Here is a 15,359-nt window from a genome sequence, read left to right as displayed (position 1 = left end):
AAAAAGAAGAAAAAAAAAGTATGACTATTGTTATGTAATGTAGACAGCTCATTTGAAAGAGGCAGCGAGATCAATGTAAGCAATAATGAAGTTTTTATATATATATATATATATATATATATATATATATATATATATATATATAAATATAAATAAAATTAGTGCAGAGATTCTTTTTAGAACCTCTGCATTAATGCTATACTTGAGGCTATATATTACATGAAGACTGAAAGATACATAAAATGTGTTAAACTTTGATGTTTGGTATAAAAGGTTGCTTTCATGGAAGTGTTTACCATAAATAAAAAAGAAATTAACAACATATTATCCCTAAAAACACTTTTTTCTGTTCCAAATTGGATAAATTTGTCCTGTAAACACATTCAGTTCAGTTGATTTTTGCTTAACCTGTGCCATATAGCAACAACAGTCGCCTCATGGTGCTTTATAATGTGAAGCAAAGAACCCACAGGAATACAGAGGAAACGACAAAGATCAGAAGACCCCCTATAAGTAAGCACTTGGTGACAGTGGGAGGAAAAAAAAACTCCCTTTTAACAGGAAGAAACCTCCGGCAGAAACCTCATCTACCTTGACCGTTTGGGGAACAGACCCAACGTCAGATTAAAGAACATCTTCACAGGTAGAAACAGCTGTAAATAATCTTAAACCCCACCTCTAGGTAAAAGCATGACCAAATCCACTTAATAATTTAACAAGTATTACATCAAAAGGAGATCACAGTATGGAGAGCTGATAGAATGAGGGTGAAGTTTCTGCTCATTTTGTTGGATGCTTTGTTATTGTGAAAACTGCAGCAATGGTCACTATATGTGCTTGGATGAAAAGATGATGTGATGCAGTGGCAGGAGAGGCTGAAACGCTGACTGCACAACTGACCGCATTAGAAACAACTGCATATTCTCTTGATAGTACTTGAAATCTAAAGGGATGTAAATTTTGAACATGAAAGTAAAATACCGTGTGGATGAAGGAGTTGGTGAGACAGGCACATTCTTTTATCGAACCATCTTTTCATTTTTTTAAAAAGTGTCTTACTTTCAGTTTTTCACACTCTGTCCCCCGCAGAGATGTGACGTCAGCGTCACCAACATGACATCTTCAAGTGATCCCTGTGAGCTCATATTTCCAAACTGACTCGGGAAATGACAGAGCGGTTATTCAATGCGTTACTAACGCTGCCCAAACGACATCATCCCAGGTTTGACTTATGAAGGGAATCAAATGGTACGCCTACATAACTGCTTTGTTTGTGCTGCAGTGCTAGAATTAGAAGTTGGAAGCGTGTACTAACTCGGTCAATTAAATAATTTAAATAATTATCGATATCCTTTAACGGGAAAATTACGGGTAAATTCTGTATTTTATGCATATGCAAGAAGGCGAAGCTACAAGTGTTTTTCTTTAAACCAGTTTTTGATACGATTTTTTCTCCGCCCCTCAAACGTCACTTAAAAGTAACTATATATGAGCAATAGTTAAAATCCCATTATTATTATTTTTTAGCTCTGTAAGCACAAGCTATATTTGCTAGCATGGGCTATTGGGCTATACTGTCACCTTTTAGTGTTTTGTTTTTCCATAACTGCTAAATAATTTGTTCTGTTATGTTGCGCTTACTACTTTTTTGATTCGTTGAACTTCGCTTGTTCCCATCTTTCCAACAGCGCGTGAACGCAGCAGCAGAAGCCCATCTGTTGGATAGGGAAACTAATCAGGAGCCAAGTAAAGACTTTTCAGTACTGCTAGCTTCTAGGCTAGCAAGGTTTTAAAGTCTGCCGTCCACACGACTAAGGGATAGGACTTTGTTAATGAAGTACAGCGCCTTCGCTGCATGAGAAACAACATTCGAGCGATGTTTTAGGAGCACAGTTTTGTTGTTGCCGCGAAAGTAGAAGGTGGGTAGCCTCTGGTCAGCCGAAGCTTGCGGCTAGCTCATTAACGTTAGCTGGGAAAGAAGTGCAAGTGGAATCGGGAAAATGGAGCTGGACGACGTAGTCCTGTATCAGGACGACTCGGGCAACTCGACCATGATGTCTGAGCGGGTCTCAGGTCTGGCCAGTTCAATATACAGGGAGTTTGAACGGCTCATAGAAAAATACGACGAGGATGTGGTAAAGGAGCTGATGCCGCTGGTCGTCGCAGTGCTGGAGAACTTGGACTCGGTGTTCGCTGTCAACCAGGAGCACGAAGTGGAGCTGGAGCTGCTGAAGGAGGACAACGAGCAGCTCGTTACCCAGTATGAGCGAGAGAAGGCACTGAGAAAACACACAGAAGAGGTGGGTCTGATTAAAAAAACAAGCAGCAACAGCGCCAAACTAATTTACAAGCGGGATTAAAGATTAAAGGCGTGTATTATGCGCTCGATGAAAGGATTTGAGCCAAAGTCAGTTGGAAAATCTGGCCACTTTACTGTTGCAATGCTTTTCAAGTACACATAAGCGCATTACTTATCCTTTTGTACTTTTTATAAAGTATATAATTATTCGGTACACTTGCATTTCATTTTCTTATAAAGATCGTCCTGTACCCAAGCCATCCCTTATGGTCAACTCTGAGACACTACACTGCTCAAGTTTTGTTGCAACATTAGGGTCTCCTTGGACCAGTAGTTGCATTATATGATGGGTTTATGCACCACCGTGTAGTTTGTTGTACTTCGCATAACCTGGCAGTGTCAGATATATGCAAACCAGTCAGTGATCTATTTGCCAGCTGGCTGCTCTTGCCTCAACCAAAAACAAGTTTGAATCTCAGTGATCAGATTCAGCTTCATGACTCATGGCTGTCTCACTGACCCTGCATTTGATTCCGCCCAAATGACACCCTCGTTGCCATGCTCTTCATGACTACAGGGCGGTTTGTGTTGGAAACACTTGTTTAGGTGCCACAGTCTTGCACACTGGGTCTGAAACCCAGGCTTATGCAGATTTGTACTTATACATTTTTCTCGCATTTTGACTGCTAGAGTAGCTTTGCATGAGTTTCACACAATTTGGTTTTTAAGTAATTCATAGTTAGCTTTGCTGCAGCCCTTCAGTTCAACCACTCTTTGAGGTCTGCCCTGCCTTAAAGAGTTATGATTGGCTGCTCTTCAGAAACACAAAGTTTCAACAACAGGTGGACTGTGGACCAGTGCTGCATCCCTGAGATGGCCTTTTAAAGATGGCTCCTCTCTGATATTGTAAAGATCCAATAGTAGAAAAACTGTCTGACACATAGGATTTAAACTGTCTGAGGATTGAGCTTTTAGTTCACATGATAACCTGACCTCATTATTTGAAACTCTGGCTAGATTTGTTACAAGCATCACCACTGTGAAGCACTTAGTGTTAGTGGTTGCTTTTCTTATTTATTGCTGGGAACTTTGGGGCATGTTGCATGGGCGTGTACCTGAACGTCTACAATTACCTCAGATTGAAGTTTGGAGTAAAACTGAAGCAAGTGAAAAGATGATCAGTGTTGTGTTGTCTTTTACTCAGTTTCCTCATCACGTGGTCTTATTTAAGAGAGTTGGTGTAAAACCTGCAGCTATGTAGTATGCTGTAACCGCTTCAGTGTGGCCCTGGTGCATTGTGGCTTGCACTCCTTATTCTTGCTTTTGTGAGCTGGGTAAATTTGGGGCTGTTTCTTAGCAGCTGCAGGCATGCTCATGAGTTTGATTGGCTGTCTACAGGCACTCTTATCTGTGCTTCTGTGTACATGTGTGCTCCCCTTTGTCTTTCGCTTTCAGTGTCTATTGTTAGCCATAAGTACACATTCTAAAAGTTCACTTTCCTTCAAAGAGCTGAATCAGGACTGTTAAAGTTGTTTTTAGTTTGTGGGCCATATACAATCCAATGTAATCTTAAGTTCAATTCAAATTTATTTATATAGCGCCAAATCACAACAAAAGTCGCCTCAAGGCGCTTTATATTGTACAGTAGATCGCACAATAATAGATACAGAGAAAAACCCAACAATCATATGAGCAAGCACTTTGTCGACAGTGGGAAGGAAAAACTCCCTTTTAACAGGAAGAAACCTCCGGAAGAACCAGGCTCAGGGAGGGGCGGCCATCTGCTGCGACCGGTTGGGGTGAGAGAAGGAAAACAGGATAAAGACATGCTGTGGAAGAGAGACAGAGACTAATAACAGATATGATTCGATGCAGAGAGGTCTATTAACACATATAGTGAGTGAGTAAAGGTGACTGGAAAGGAAAAACTCAATGCATCATGGGAATCCCTGGCAGCCTACGTCTATTGCAGCATAACTAAGTGAGGATTCAGGGTCACCTGGTCCAGCCCTAACTATATGCTTTAGCAAAAAGGAAAGTTTTAAGCCTAATCTTGAAAGTAGAGATAGTGTCTGTCTCCCGAATCCAAACTGGAAGCTGGTTCCACAGAAGAGGGGCCTGAAAACTGAAGGCTCTCCCTCCCATTCTACTTTTAAATACTCTAGGAACAACAAGTAGGCCTGCAGAGCGAGAGCGAAGTGCTCTAACAGGGTGATCTGGTACTACAAGGTCATTAAGATAAGATGGGGCCTGATTATTTAAGACCTTGTATGTGAGGAGCAGGATTTTGAATTCAATTCTGGATTTAACAGGAAGCCAATGAAGGGAAGCCAAAACAGGAGAAATATGCTCTCTCTTTCTAGTCCCTGTCAGGACTCTTGCTGCAGCATTTTGGATCAGCTGAAGACTTTTCAGTGAGTTTTTAGGACATCCTGATAATAATGAATTACAGTCGTCCAGCCTGGAAGTAATAAATGCATGAACTAGTTTTTCAGCGTCACTCTGAGACAGGATATTTCTAATTTTAGAGATGTTGCGCAAATGGAGGAAAGCAGTCTTACATATTTGTTTAATATGTGCGTTGAAGGACATATCCTGGTCAAAAATGACTCCAAGGTTCCTCACAGCGTTACTGGAGGCCAAGGTAATGCCATCCAGAGTAAGAATCTGGTTAGATACCATATTTCTAAGCTTTTCAGGGCCGAGTACAATAACCTCGGTTTTATCTGAATTAAGAAGCAGAAAGTTAGCAGCCATCCAGGTCTTTATGTCTTTAAGACATTCCTGCAGTTTAACTCATTGGTGTGTATTATCTGGCTTCATGCACAGGTAGAGCTGGGTGTCATCTGCATAGCAGTGAAAATGTATGCTATGTCTTCTAATGATGCTGCCTAAGGGAAGCTTGTATAATGTAAACAGAATTGGTCCTAGCACTGAACCCTGTGGAACTCCATAATTAACCTCAGTGTGTGAAGAGGACTCTCCATTTACATGCACAAATTGGAGTCTATTAGATAGATATGATACAAACCACTGCAGTGCAGTACCTGTAATACCTACAGCATGTTCTAATTGCTCTAATAGGATATTATGGTCGACAGTATCGAATGCTGCACTAAGGTCTAGCAGGACAAGCACAGAGATGAGTCCACTGTCAGAGGCCATAAGAAGATCATTTGTAACCTTCACTAAAGCTGTTTCTGTGCTGTGATGAGCTCTGAAACCTGACTGAAACTCTTCAAATAAGCCATTCCTCTGCAGATGATCTGTTAGCTGTTTGACAACTACTCTTTCAAGGATGTTTGATATGAAAGGAAGGTTGGAGATTGGACTATAATTAGCTAAGACTGCTGGGTCTAGAGATGCTTTTTGAGTAAAGGTTTAACTACAACCAGCTTGAAGGCCTGTGGTACATAGCCGATTATTAGAGATAGGTTGATCATATTTAAGATCAAAGAATTAATTAATGGCAGGACTTCTTTGAGCAGTTTTGTAGGAATGGGGTCTAAAAGACACGTTGATGGTTTGGAGGAAGTAATTATTGAAGTTAACTCAGAAAGATCAATTGGAGAAAAAGAGTCTAACTTAACATCAATGGTACTAAAGTAGCTGTAGATAATATTACATCTGTAAATAAAAACAAATAAAGTTAACTATAACTGAGGAGAATTTTAAAGATAATTTACACCTTCTCAACAGAAGTCATACATTATCCTTGCAAGTCTTACATTGTTTTTTTTTTTGGTTTTTTTTGTGGTTATAGTTGCATCTTCATTTTTGACCGTTATTCACATGAGCAGTCTCCATGAAATTCAAGAGTTGTGAACTGCTGCAGAGGTTTGCTCATCTGACTTTTTTGCCAGACAGTATGCTAACAATCCAAGCTGAATTACTCACAACCGATAACTGGAATAGACGTTGCAGTAATACTTCCCTGCAAAAATTTGTTACATTATTTTAGATTGCATTAGTAAACCATTGTTCCATGTGTGAATAGGTCCTGTTTTTTTTAATCCCAGTTGTTGACATTTGCCTTGACGGTTAAATGTTGAATGACAAGCGCAACAGGTCACAGAGAAGTGCATTAATAATTGATGTCATGTTGTAACATGTTCCCTCAGCTTTGAGACCTGCAGATGACATTTTCCATCAGTATGCTGAGGGTTTTTTTTCATCCAGCTGTGTGAAATTTCTCACCTCTGCTATACAGTGCCCTCTGTAATGTTTGGACACAGACACACAGACAAACCAATATGTGTGTGAATGACAGATGTTTTTATTCAGTCGCCTAGTTTAACAGGTTCCAAATTAATGGGACAATTATCATGCAGTTTCAGGACCTGCTCTCTTGTTATTTCACAACAAATGGCACACCTTTACAAAATCGCTGTCAAAAATGTCAAATAGACTGTAACAAAGAAACTTGTGTTATTCTCATATTTTCATAAACATAAATACTGACATGCTCAGATGACGGAGAACCATCATAGCAAACATATTACCAGCTGATCCTTAAGCTATGCAGGATGACTGATCCTACTGCATCAGCTGTTTAAATAGCAAGTGATGTTTTTGTGATTGCTTTTGGAAGTCTCCCTTGTTCTTATTCACCACTTATCTCATGCTCTGTTATAGAAGGAGACAGATTTCACAAAGTTTGAGCGACCACGATCACAAGCAGCCCATGTCAGTCTGCACACAGCAACATGATCGTGACTTGAATGTGTGAAAATTGTTGATACTGCACATACAACAAAATAGGGCTGCTCAATTAATCGAATTTTAATCACGATTACGATCTGGGCTTTCAACGATCATTAAAAATGACTGAGCCGATTATTAGCCCCTCCCTCATTTATCCGCGACACCTTAAAGGCCGGTCCGTGAAAATATTGTCGGGCATAAACCGTCCGTGGCGCAACAAAGGTTGGAGACCGCTGATTAAGAGGACCCGAGGGAAGCTCGGAAAGCTAAGCAGAAGTTATTTGGAGAGTGACTGCCGTTGGTTGAAAAGAGAGTTTAAAAAAAAAAAACTTCAGTGGTGTTGCACACTATTTTATATTATTTTTTAAAGTCATTGTTAACCCTTTAAAGCCGGTCAGAGCAGCACGCTCCGTTTTGCGTAACTATTTTTAAATCCCTGTAGAACCTGAACCGTGTAAGCTAGCGCAATAATTTGTTTTGCATATGAAACCGGAGGAGTTGTACTTACATCTGATGCCATCAGCTTGTCCTCGGTCACGGTTTCGTTCCACATATAGCTTTGCAAAAATTGTATAAAAAGCGCTTGCAGGAACAAAAACATAATATTCCAGAAACGCGCTTTGCCGTTCCTATCAGCTGTTCGTAACACTTCCCACAGTGAAATGATGCACCTGCTGTTTTCTTTGCAAATTTGCATCATAGGATTTTTTGTTTTTCCTGCAGTATATAAAAATTGCTGTATCTCCAAAATAAAACTATGAAGACACTCAAAATAAATTTCCTGTGGTGGGAAACTATTTTTTGCAACTTTATTGTATTTAAAGTTTTGAGGGATAAACCTCTTAAATTTCTCCAAGTAGAAATATATGTAAACAAAACAAAAGCAATTTTCAATTTTTTTTGTAGTTTATTGCACTTTTTTGCAATTTATGTAATTACTATGGACTTAATGCATACATATTATTAAAATATGGGCTATAACAGTTGTATTGATGTATAGCAACTTGAAATGCTCCCACAAATGGCACTACAGCATGTAAAAAAAAAATATATATATATAAGCTCTGGTGGACTTGGTTCTATAGTAGGTCTTAAAGGGTTAAATAAATATCGTCAAATAATCGTGATCTCAATTTCAGTGAAAATAATCGTGATCATCATTTTTGCCATAATCGAGCAGCCCTACAACAAAATGTATTCTTCTGCTGAATGATAGGTGCCGTCACTCAGAAAAACACTCATCAATGCATTAATTTTTTGTAGGGATACACCTGCTCTCTCTGTAGATGGTTCCAGTGCAGATAGCTGTGATTTTCACATTTACACCCACGTGTAGATGCACACAGCCCACACCAAAGCAACTGCCTTCTCTAAGGCTGATGAGCAGTGTGGCACAGATTCATTTATGAAGCTGCTCATTTAAAAAAAGTCACTCTCGGAAAAAAGAATCAGATTAATCTCACCAAATCAACGCCGTATAGGCCAAGTCCTGCTTTTCTGTCCTTCAAGCTCAGAGGAATTCCTCTCATTGGCTTGCCTCAGCGAAAGGAGGAAAAGGCAAGGCAGGAAATTCTTTGGGAAAAACGGCACTTCCCTCAGTTCTTTTGTCCGTCCATGGTTATCTGCTGCTGATGTGGGAGAGGTCGCGCACTACTGACGAGTAATGCCAACTGATTGATCACCGTGAATCACTAACATGTACCAGGAGCAACCAATACTGGGTTCAGCATACTGTTGAATGGGTCCGTTTGACTGTGTCTTAAAGAAGAAAAGACTGAATTGTGACAGATGTGTCTGGCCATATTAGTTAAACTGCCGGAAAAGATAAACGTTTCTCAGTTTTCAGGCGAGTGACTGAAGCAACTGTCAATGAGAGTGAATACTGGTCATGGACATATGAGCTGATGCTAAGTACATTAGGAGGTTACATAGGCAAGAGGAACCTGGGCTTTAAAACAGGAGTTCACAAAACCAACTGGTGATGTTGCTGTAGCTATATCAGTCTGTAATACTCTCTGTTTGCGCGACAAGCAAATCAGCTTCCACTATGCATGAAAATTAGCAAAAGTGAGGCGAACAAAAGCATGTTGATTACTGCTGTAACATTAGAAATGTGACATGGTACCTATTTCAGCATTGAAAAATATCAAATATCCCAATACCCAAAGTGAAACCTGAATATCTGCCAAACAAATAGGCCTATAACCAAATCTTAGACATATGTCTGGGATAGAAATGTGTCAATCACTGTTGAACTGATTGTGCACAATTTTAAATTGTCTCAAGTAGATGAATCCTTTCAGACTTGAGTTATATTCCATGTTTTCCTCTAGCTCCATCATGATGGAAATCTGATTCTGGAAATCTGATCCTTTCCAGTGCTGCTAAAAAGTCCAAGTCTTCCCCCATCTAGAGAAATAACACAACATCTGCTGTGTAATTGCCACACAGTTTTGTGCCATTCACAGTCTATGATTATGTCAGGTGATCACCTGAAATTTGGTGCACGCATATTTATCGTTCCCTCAGAATGAGTCGTAAGCACTGCAAAAGTCTGTTATCAGGTCAGGGTGTGTTTGTTTGTGTGTTCATTCGTCATTAACCAAACTACCAAAAGAGCACAACAGCAGTCTGACAATAGGGATGGCATGCTAGTATTAGCTCAAAGCGCTGATTAGTCTGCAGTAAATACAGCCTCTCATACACTGCATGCTACCAGTGATTATTGTAATATTAGTAATAATTCACTGTGATGCATTTCTGGCATCTGAGAAGAAAGTTTTAGTGGTTTTGGTTGAAATTTTGTGTGAAGATTAATTATGAAAGTAGTTGGTGTTTTGTTTGACTAATAAATCGACTCATTGCAGTTCTAAGAAAGATGAGTAGGATCCCACAGTATGTTGTCAAAACAGTGTTATCTACAAGACAAATTATTTTACCATGACCTTTGGAAATCTATTAGACTACTGCAGGAGATCATCTAACCCTTTACTGCATCTGGTGTCCAGGACCTCAAACGCCCCCAGCTGTCCTAAACATCCCAGCAGGAATCTGTAGCCAAAAGCTCTAAAAAGGAGCTGATTTCAGTCTCTGTCAATTGAGTGCCAATACACTGAAGCCCTGTGTGGGGGTAGGCACACACTTGTTCTGGAAGCACATGTGTTTGTTAGCAGGAGAGTGTGTGTTGGCACCCAGGGACAAAGAGATCATTATCCATGTAGCGTAGGGGGAAGAGTGCATGGTCAAACGCTGGAACACTTATTCTCTGGAGCGCTGTCATATGTGCAAGCCTCCTTCCCAGGTCATATGAGGAGCAGTGTGGTGAGAAAGAGTTTGGGAGTTATGTAGATAAATGTGTTGCTGCAGTGTGTGTTGGGTGGGTGGGGGTCAACATATGTCAGCTGTAGAGTCAGTTAGTCCTTTATGGTGGTAAATGGTGTCTTTTAAAGTTAATTGTTGAAAGTCTTAGGGGGGAACTGGAGAAGGTTTTTAAAACACAGACCCCTGCTGCTTCACCTATTTACCTCGTGTCTTTGTTATGTACATGTGCAGACTGCGGCACCACAGATAGAGACATCTGACCGTGTTATTTTTTTAAAAATAACAAAGTTTCTTGATGAAACACCTTTTTTTTTTTTTATACTCCTCAGGTCTTAATGGGACATGTTTAAATAAGAGGCTGCTTGTAACAGGCTTCTCAGGTGACCCTCATCTCTCTGCAGATGATACTCACCACCAGCCCGGGGCTCTACTGCAGGGTGTCTAATTCGCATCTGCATCACAAGACTGCATGTTTACAGCATCAGACACCTGATTCAGCTGAAGTATCAGTACAAATGAGACAAAGAGGCCAGCAGTACCCTGTGTATTCCCTTTTACTAGAAGTTTGGCTGTAGCCTTTAACCTTTAGTTATCAAAACAGTTCTAACAGTGATGCTGTCTGTCATGTTTGATGCTGTCTAATGGGACCTACTGTATTTTATTGTTGCAGTTATTCTGACCTGTAGCTATAAGATTCCCCATTCCTTTTAAGTTTTTAAGTTCTCTTGTAACTGTAAATGCAATCTTAACAGTTCCCCACCTCCTTACTTTCCCAAAGATCTGAGTAATGCAGCATTTTATTATTTTAATTATTTGTTCAGTGATCTACTGAAACATTTGATCTCTGCTGTAGACATAGAAAATATTCATGTAAGAAACAATAACCTTTTTTTTAGCCGCATTAGCAGCAAAGCCTAAACACATGTTGATCCGATGCACTGGATAAGTGCCTATACTTAGTCGCCCGTTTGGCTAATACAAGATGTGCAACCCCTAATTTACCTTATAAATTAGTCTACTGTTGCCAGCTTGAAAAAAGAATACAGAACCAGACAGATTTTCTAACTTCAAACATTTTATATGTTCAGCTTGTACCGTTTCAGTTAAGTCCGTTAATAAAAGAGAGTCGACTAGTTCCTTATTTGTTGTGTATGAACAATGTTAACTCTGTTTTGTTGCTGGTATAAACAGTAAAGTAGGAAGTAAACTTTCTTGTCTCTCTCTTTGTCACCCACTGTGTGTGCAGAAATGCACTTAGGCCAAAACGCTTTGCTGTTCTGTCTGTGAAGGTTCTCAGTCATCCAGGTCATTGTAGTCTAAAGAGCTGGAAAGAAAAGCGTCTGGACTTTAAGTTTCCTTGAAGACGTTTCGCCTCTCATCTGAGAAGCTTCCTCAGTTCTAAGAGCAACTGGTGGAGAGTCTGCAAGAGGGTCATGGACCCCCTATTGATCCTCCACCTAATCACACAAGCCAAGGTGTGAAAATGGGTGTGGATCACAATCAGCCAAGGCTTTGAGTGAACTCATTGTGAAACCTAGCCCCACCCTATCATGTGAATACTGAGGTTTGCTGTTCTGTTCTTCATTATAACCGCTGTAGCAGACTGATAGTGCTACATGAATCAGCATTACTGATTTCTGTTTTATAATGTAATAAGAGTCTTGCTTTATTGTAACATACTGCTGCACAGTATGTTACACTACAAGAGCAAAATGATGAGTGCTAGACTGAAATAACTGAAGATTTTATGGTCACTCTAGTAATGTAGCTCTACTGGCTTGGTTACTCCACCACCTTGGTAAACAGTCAGTGTCAGCACCTATGGTGATTTCCTGACTTTCGTACTGGTGCCACAAGGTTCGTGCTTGTAGTTAAACAGTATAAGGCAGTTTTGTTTATGTCGTACTGGAGTTCACTCAAAGTTCATAAACCTGTTTTGAGAATTCTTGTGGTCTTTTGAGTCATATTTTGTCGTATTTGCTTCTTTAAAGAATTTCATTTACTTCTTTTTTTGTTATTGGATCCTTTAGAAACCCACTTTGCCAGATCTCTTTACAGTTTCATCTTATGTGTTAGATTTAATGTTGACTGATGGGTTTTTGGCTGGAGACAGTTTGAAGAAAGGGGTTGAAAATCAGGAGGTGAGTTTATCATAGTAATGATTTAACATGATTGCATGTCCAGTACTGTTTTAGAGGACTGAGGTTGCTGACAGCTGCTGCTGTGAAGGCTGCAAAACCAATCCTGATACGGATATCAAATAGTACACAGAAAAGCACTCAAGCACAAGCTGTGAGGAAGCTGTTGCTTTGCACCTGTTGTGCTGAGATGTTGGATAACTTTGATAATGAACAGAAGACAGACTCTGTGCTTTGTTTCCTATTTGTATTAATAGTATTAATATCGCCCAGATTAGGGCTGGGCCATATTATACCGTTCACGGTAATACCGGTATAATGTTAGGCAACGATAGGAAAATGAAATATCGCGATAGAATGGGAGTAAAACGCGCATGCGCAGTGCCTTTGTTTTCATACGCACATGGCCGATTGTTGAGTGCATCAGATGAACCAGAATTGGTTTGTAAAAATGGTGCAACTTCCGTGATGTGGAACTGGTTTGGTGTTTGTCCGTCAGATACACAACAAAGCACATTTTTTTGCAGAACATGCAAGCGGCCGTTGTTATTGTCGTATTTGTCGGACTAAGATGCTCTTAAATCTGGGAGTAATCTGGGTCCTAAGCTCCGTATGATTCAGGTCAAACAACACTGCAGCATCACTTAGAGTTAAAAACTGTCTAAATTCTTTCATCTTTAATAAAACGATCAGCATTGCTGCTTTACCAGGTGTAACTATAAAGTTTAACTTCCAGGCATCCATGAAAACAAAAGTTATTACATTTAACGGAGTTAGAAGTTAGCAGGAAGCTAGCGGAAGTTAGCTCGCTAGTTTCGCTAGTTACCTAAGCATGATATAGCACGTTCTGACTGAGAGACTTCTGAAAAAAAATCAAACGTACAGCTCTGCTATCACTTCCAACATAAACGAAGACAGGAAACTAAACAGCAGTGACGTTTGTAGGGTTACTGAAGTTGGGCTAGCTGGTATATAATGATGTGCTATGTGATCGCTAGCGACACAGCTATGTTAGCATAACATAAACAGTGAAGCTGGAGGACGAACACTAACACTTTTCCACTTATAAAAGTTAACGTGAAGGTTCTTCATGGTTAGAAACAAATGCAATCGCATGGCAGGATGCTGTAAACGGACCAAACTTCAGTCAGGAGAACAACTGAGATAATCCATCCACAATACGAAGTTAGTCATTAATATACTGCAACAACATGGGAATAGAGCAGCTGCCAGAGAATTCAACATTAATGAATCAATGGTACAGAAGTGGAGGAAGCAAGAAGAATGAGTTTAATAAAGTTTGATTTATCTGACTGCTTTGTTTCGCTTATTGTGCCTTATAATCCTGTGCACCTTATGGTCCGAAAAATGTGTACTGCACACTGCAGTTTAATGTTGCAAAGCACCTCTTTTTAACTTCAGTGGATATTATACATGGTTATGCTCAGGATATGTCAGCCCATTTCTACTGGAAATGCCTTTGGTTAAACTTTCAGCAAGGAATTTGCATTTGCACTGTTATATTTTTATAAAGCTTTAATGTACATAAAAACCAGCTTCTTGTTTAAGTGAAAATAAATGGAAGGTTGTCTTTTTGCGCTAGTAATGTTGTGGAGTTGTATTTTGTCTCGCATCAATTATATCGTCGGTTATATCGTTATCGCAAATTTTCAAATATATATCGTGATAAATATTTTTGGCCATATCGCCCTGCTCTAGCCCAGATTGTTATCAAGTGCACACAGATGCAACATTTAGTCCACACAGCTCTATTTCATTCTTCTCTTTCAGGCAATGATTGCTTGACTGGCTAAGGAAGCTGACCGCTCACATGCATGTGTGACATTTTTTCCTCCTGATGCTGTCATAAACAAATCATCAGTGGATGTTCTCGTGCTTACAGTAGCTTACAGTACTCTTGTTAATGTCAGTGCTGTGGTAATAAATATCTGTTTTCACTGTGTCAATCTGCAGAGGTACATCGCCTTGGAAGACTCCCAGGATGGCGAGAAGAAGGATCTCCAGTGTCGACTGGTGACGTTGGAATCTCACACACGGCATCTAGAGCTAAAAACTAGAAACTATGCAGATCAGAGTAAGTTGAATTTGCGTTTTATCTGTAACGACACACACACACACACACCCTGTGAACAGCATCCACAGTTTGAAGCTTTTGTGAATGTTTATTTTCCTGATGTGCCACAGGACAAATAGACCACCTGAATGAAGCCTATTAGTGACATACTGTGAAGTGCTTAACTTACTAAATGAGCTCCAATAGAGTACGTTTAAAGCCCAGGAAAGTTTTACTGGGCTTTAATCTAAAAAAATAATATATTTTAGATGTGATATAATAAGTTCATTTCTGAAGTAGTACTTAAGAACGATACCATCCCTCACAGTGTGGGAGCCTTTCAAAGGCATGAAAAAAAAAAAAAACCCTTCATGATGTGGGCATTACTCCACTGGTGACATAGTGTGTCACTGTCTGTTTGGTCCACCACAGTATCGCAGCACATTCCTCTTCTTCCATGCTCAGGGGAAATTTGCGAATTCTCAGCAAATCTCTTTTTAATTCTTTCGATCTGACGCTTCCTCTTTTTTCTGGTTATGTCATTGTGCCAGTTTCATTTAGTCTGTAATTTATGTTCATGGTCAGAATTGGCAGCAGAGAGAACTGCATCACTGCATTGTGTTCCTGTCAGTGGAAACACGTCTGTGTAAAGCGCACCAAATTTAGCTCCAAGCTCTAATTGGATAATGTGTTTTGACAACAAGACATTTGTTATCAGGAGTTTTCATGTTTATATTATTTCCTGGCACATAACAGGCCTTAATAGGCATGACGACGTTTGACTAAATGACATCTGAATTGGAAAACTGATTTAAAAATCTGA

At 39.8% G+C, this 15,359-nt stretch overlaps 1 protein-coding gene across 4 annotated transcripts in view; it reads left to right on the top strand.

Annotated features, from left to right (window-relative positions):
• The first annotated feature begins 1,265 nt into the window (after positions 1 to 1,265).
• The window catches only part of spag9b (sperm associated antigen 9b), a 37,697-nt gene continuing 23,603 nt past the window's right edge, over positions 1,266 to 15,359 (top strand). For 2 of the 4 annotated variants that reach the window (XM_080872946.1, XM_080872947.1), the window contains exons 1-2: positions 1,267 to 2,300; positions 14,437 to 14,557. In XM_080872946.1, coding sequence (XP_080729072.1) covers positions 2,001 to 2,300; positions 14,437 to 14,557 — 421 coding nt within the window. In that variant the 5' untranslated portion in view covers positions 1,267 to 2,000. Of the gene's footprint in view, positions 2,301 to 14,436; positions 14,558 to 15,359 lie in introns of all 4 variants that reach the window. The other 2 variants (XM_080872948.1, XM_080872945.1) reach the window with 2 other exon arrangements.

Source organism: Rhamphochromis sp. 'chilingali' (genome assembly GCF_963969265.1).
Source record: "Rhamphochromis sp. 'chilingali' genome assembly, chromosome: 22".
Lineage (NCBI taxonomy): Eukaryota > Metazoa > Chordata > Actinopteri > Cichliformes > Cichlidae > Rhamphochromis > Rhamphochromis sp. 'chilingali'.
Note: the sequence above shows the minus strand (reverse complement) of the source record. Positions and strands in the feature narration are given on the sequence as shown.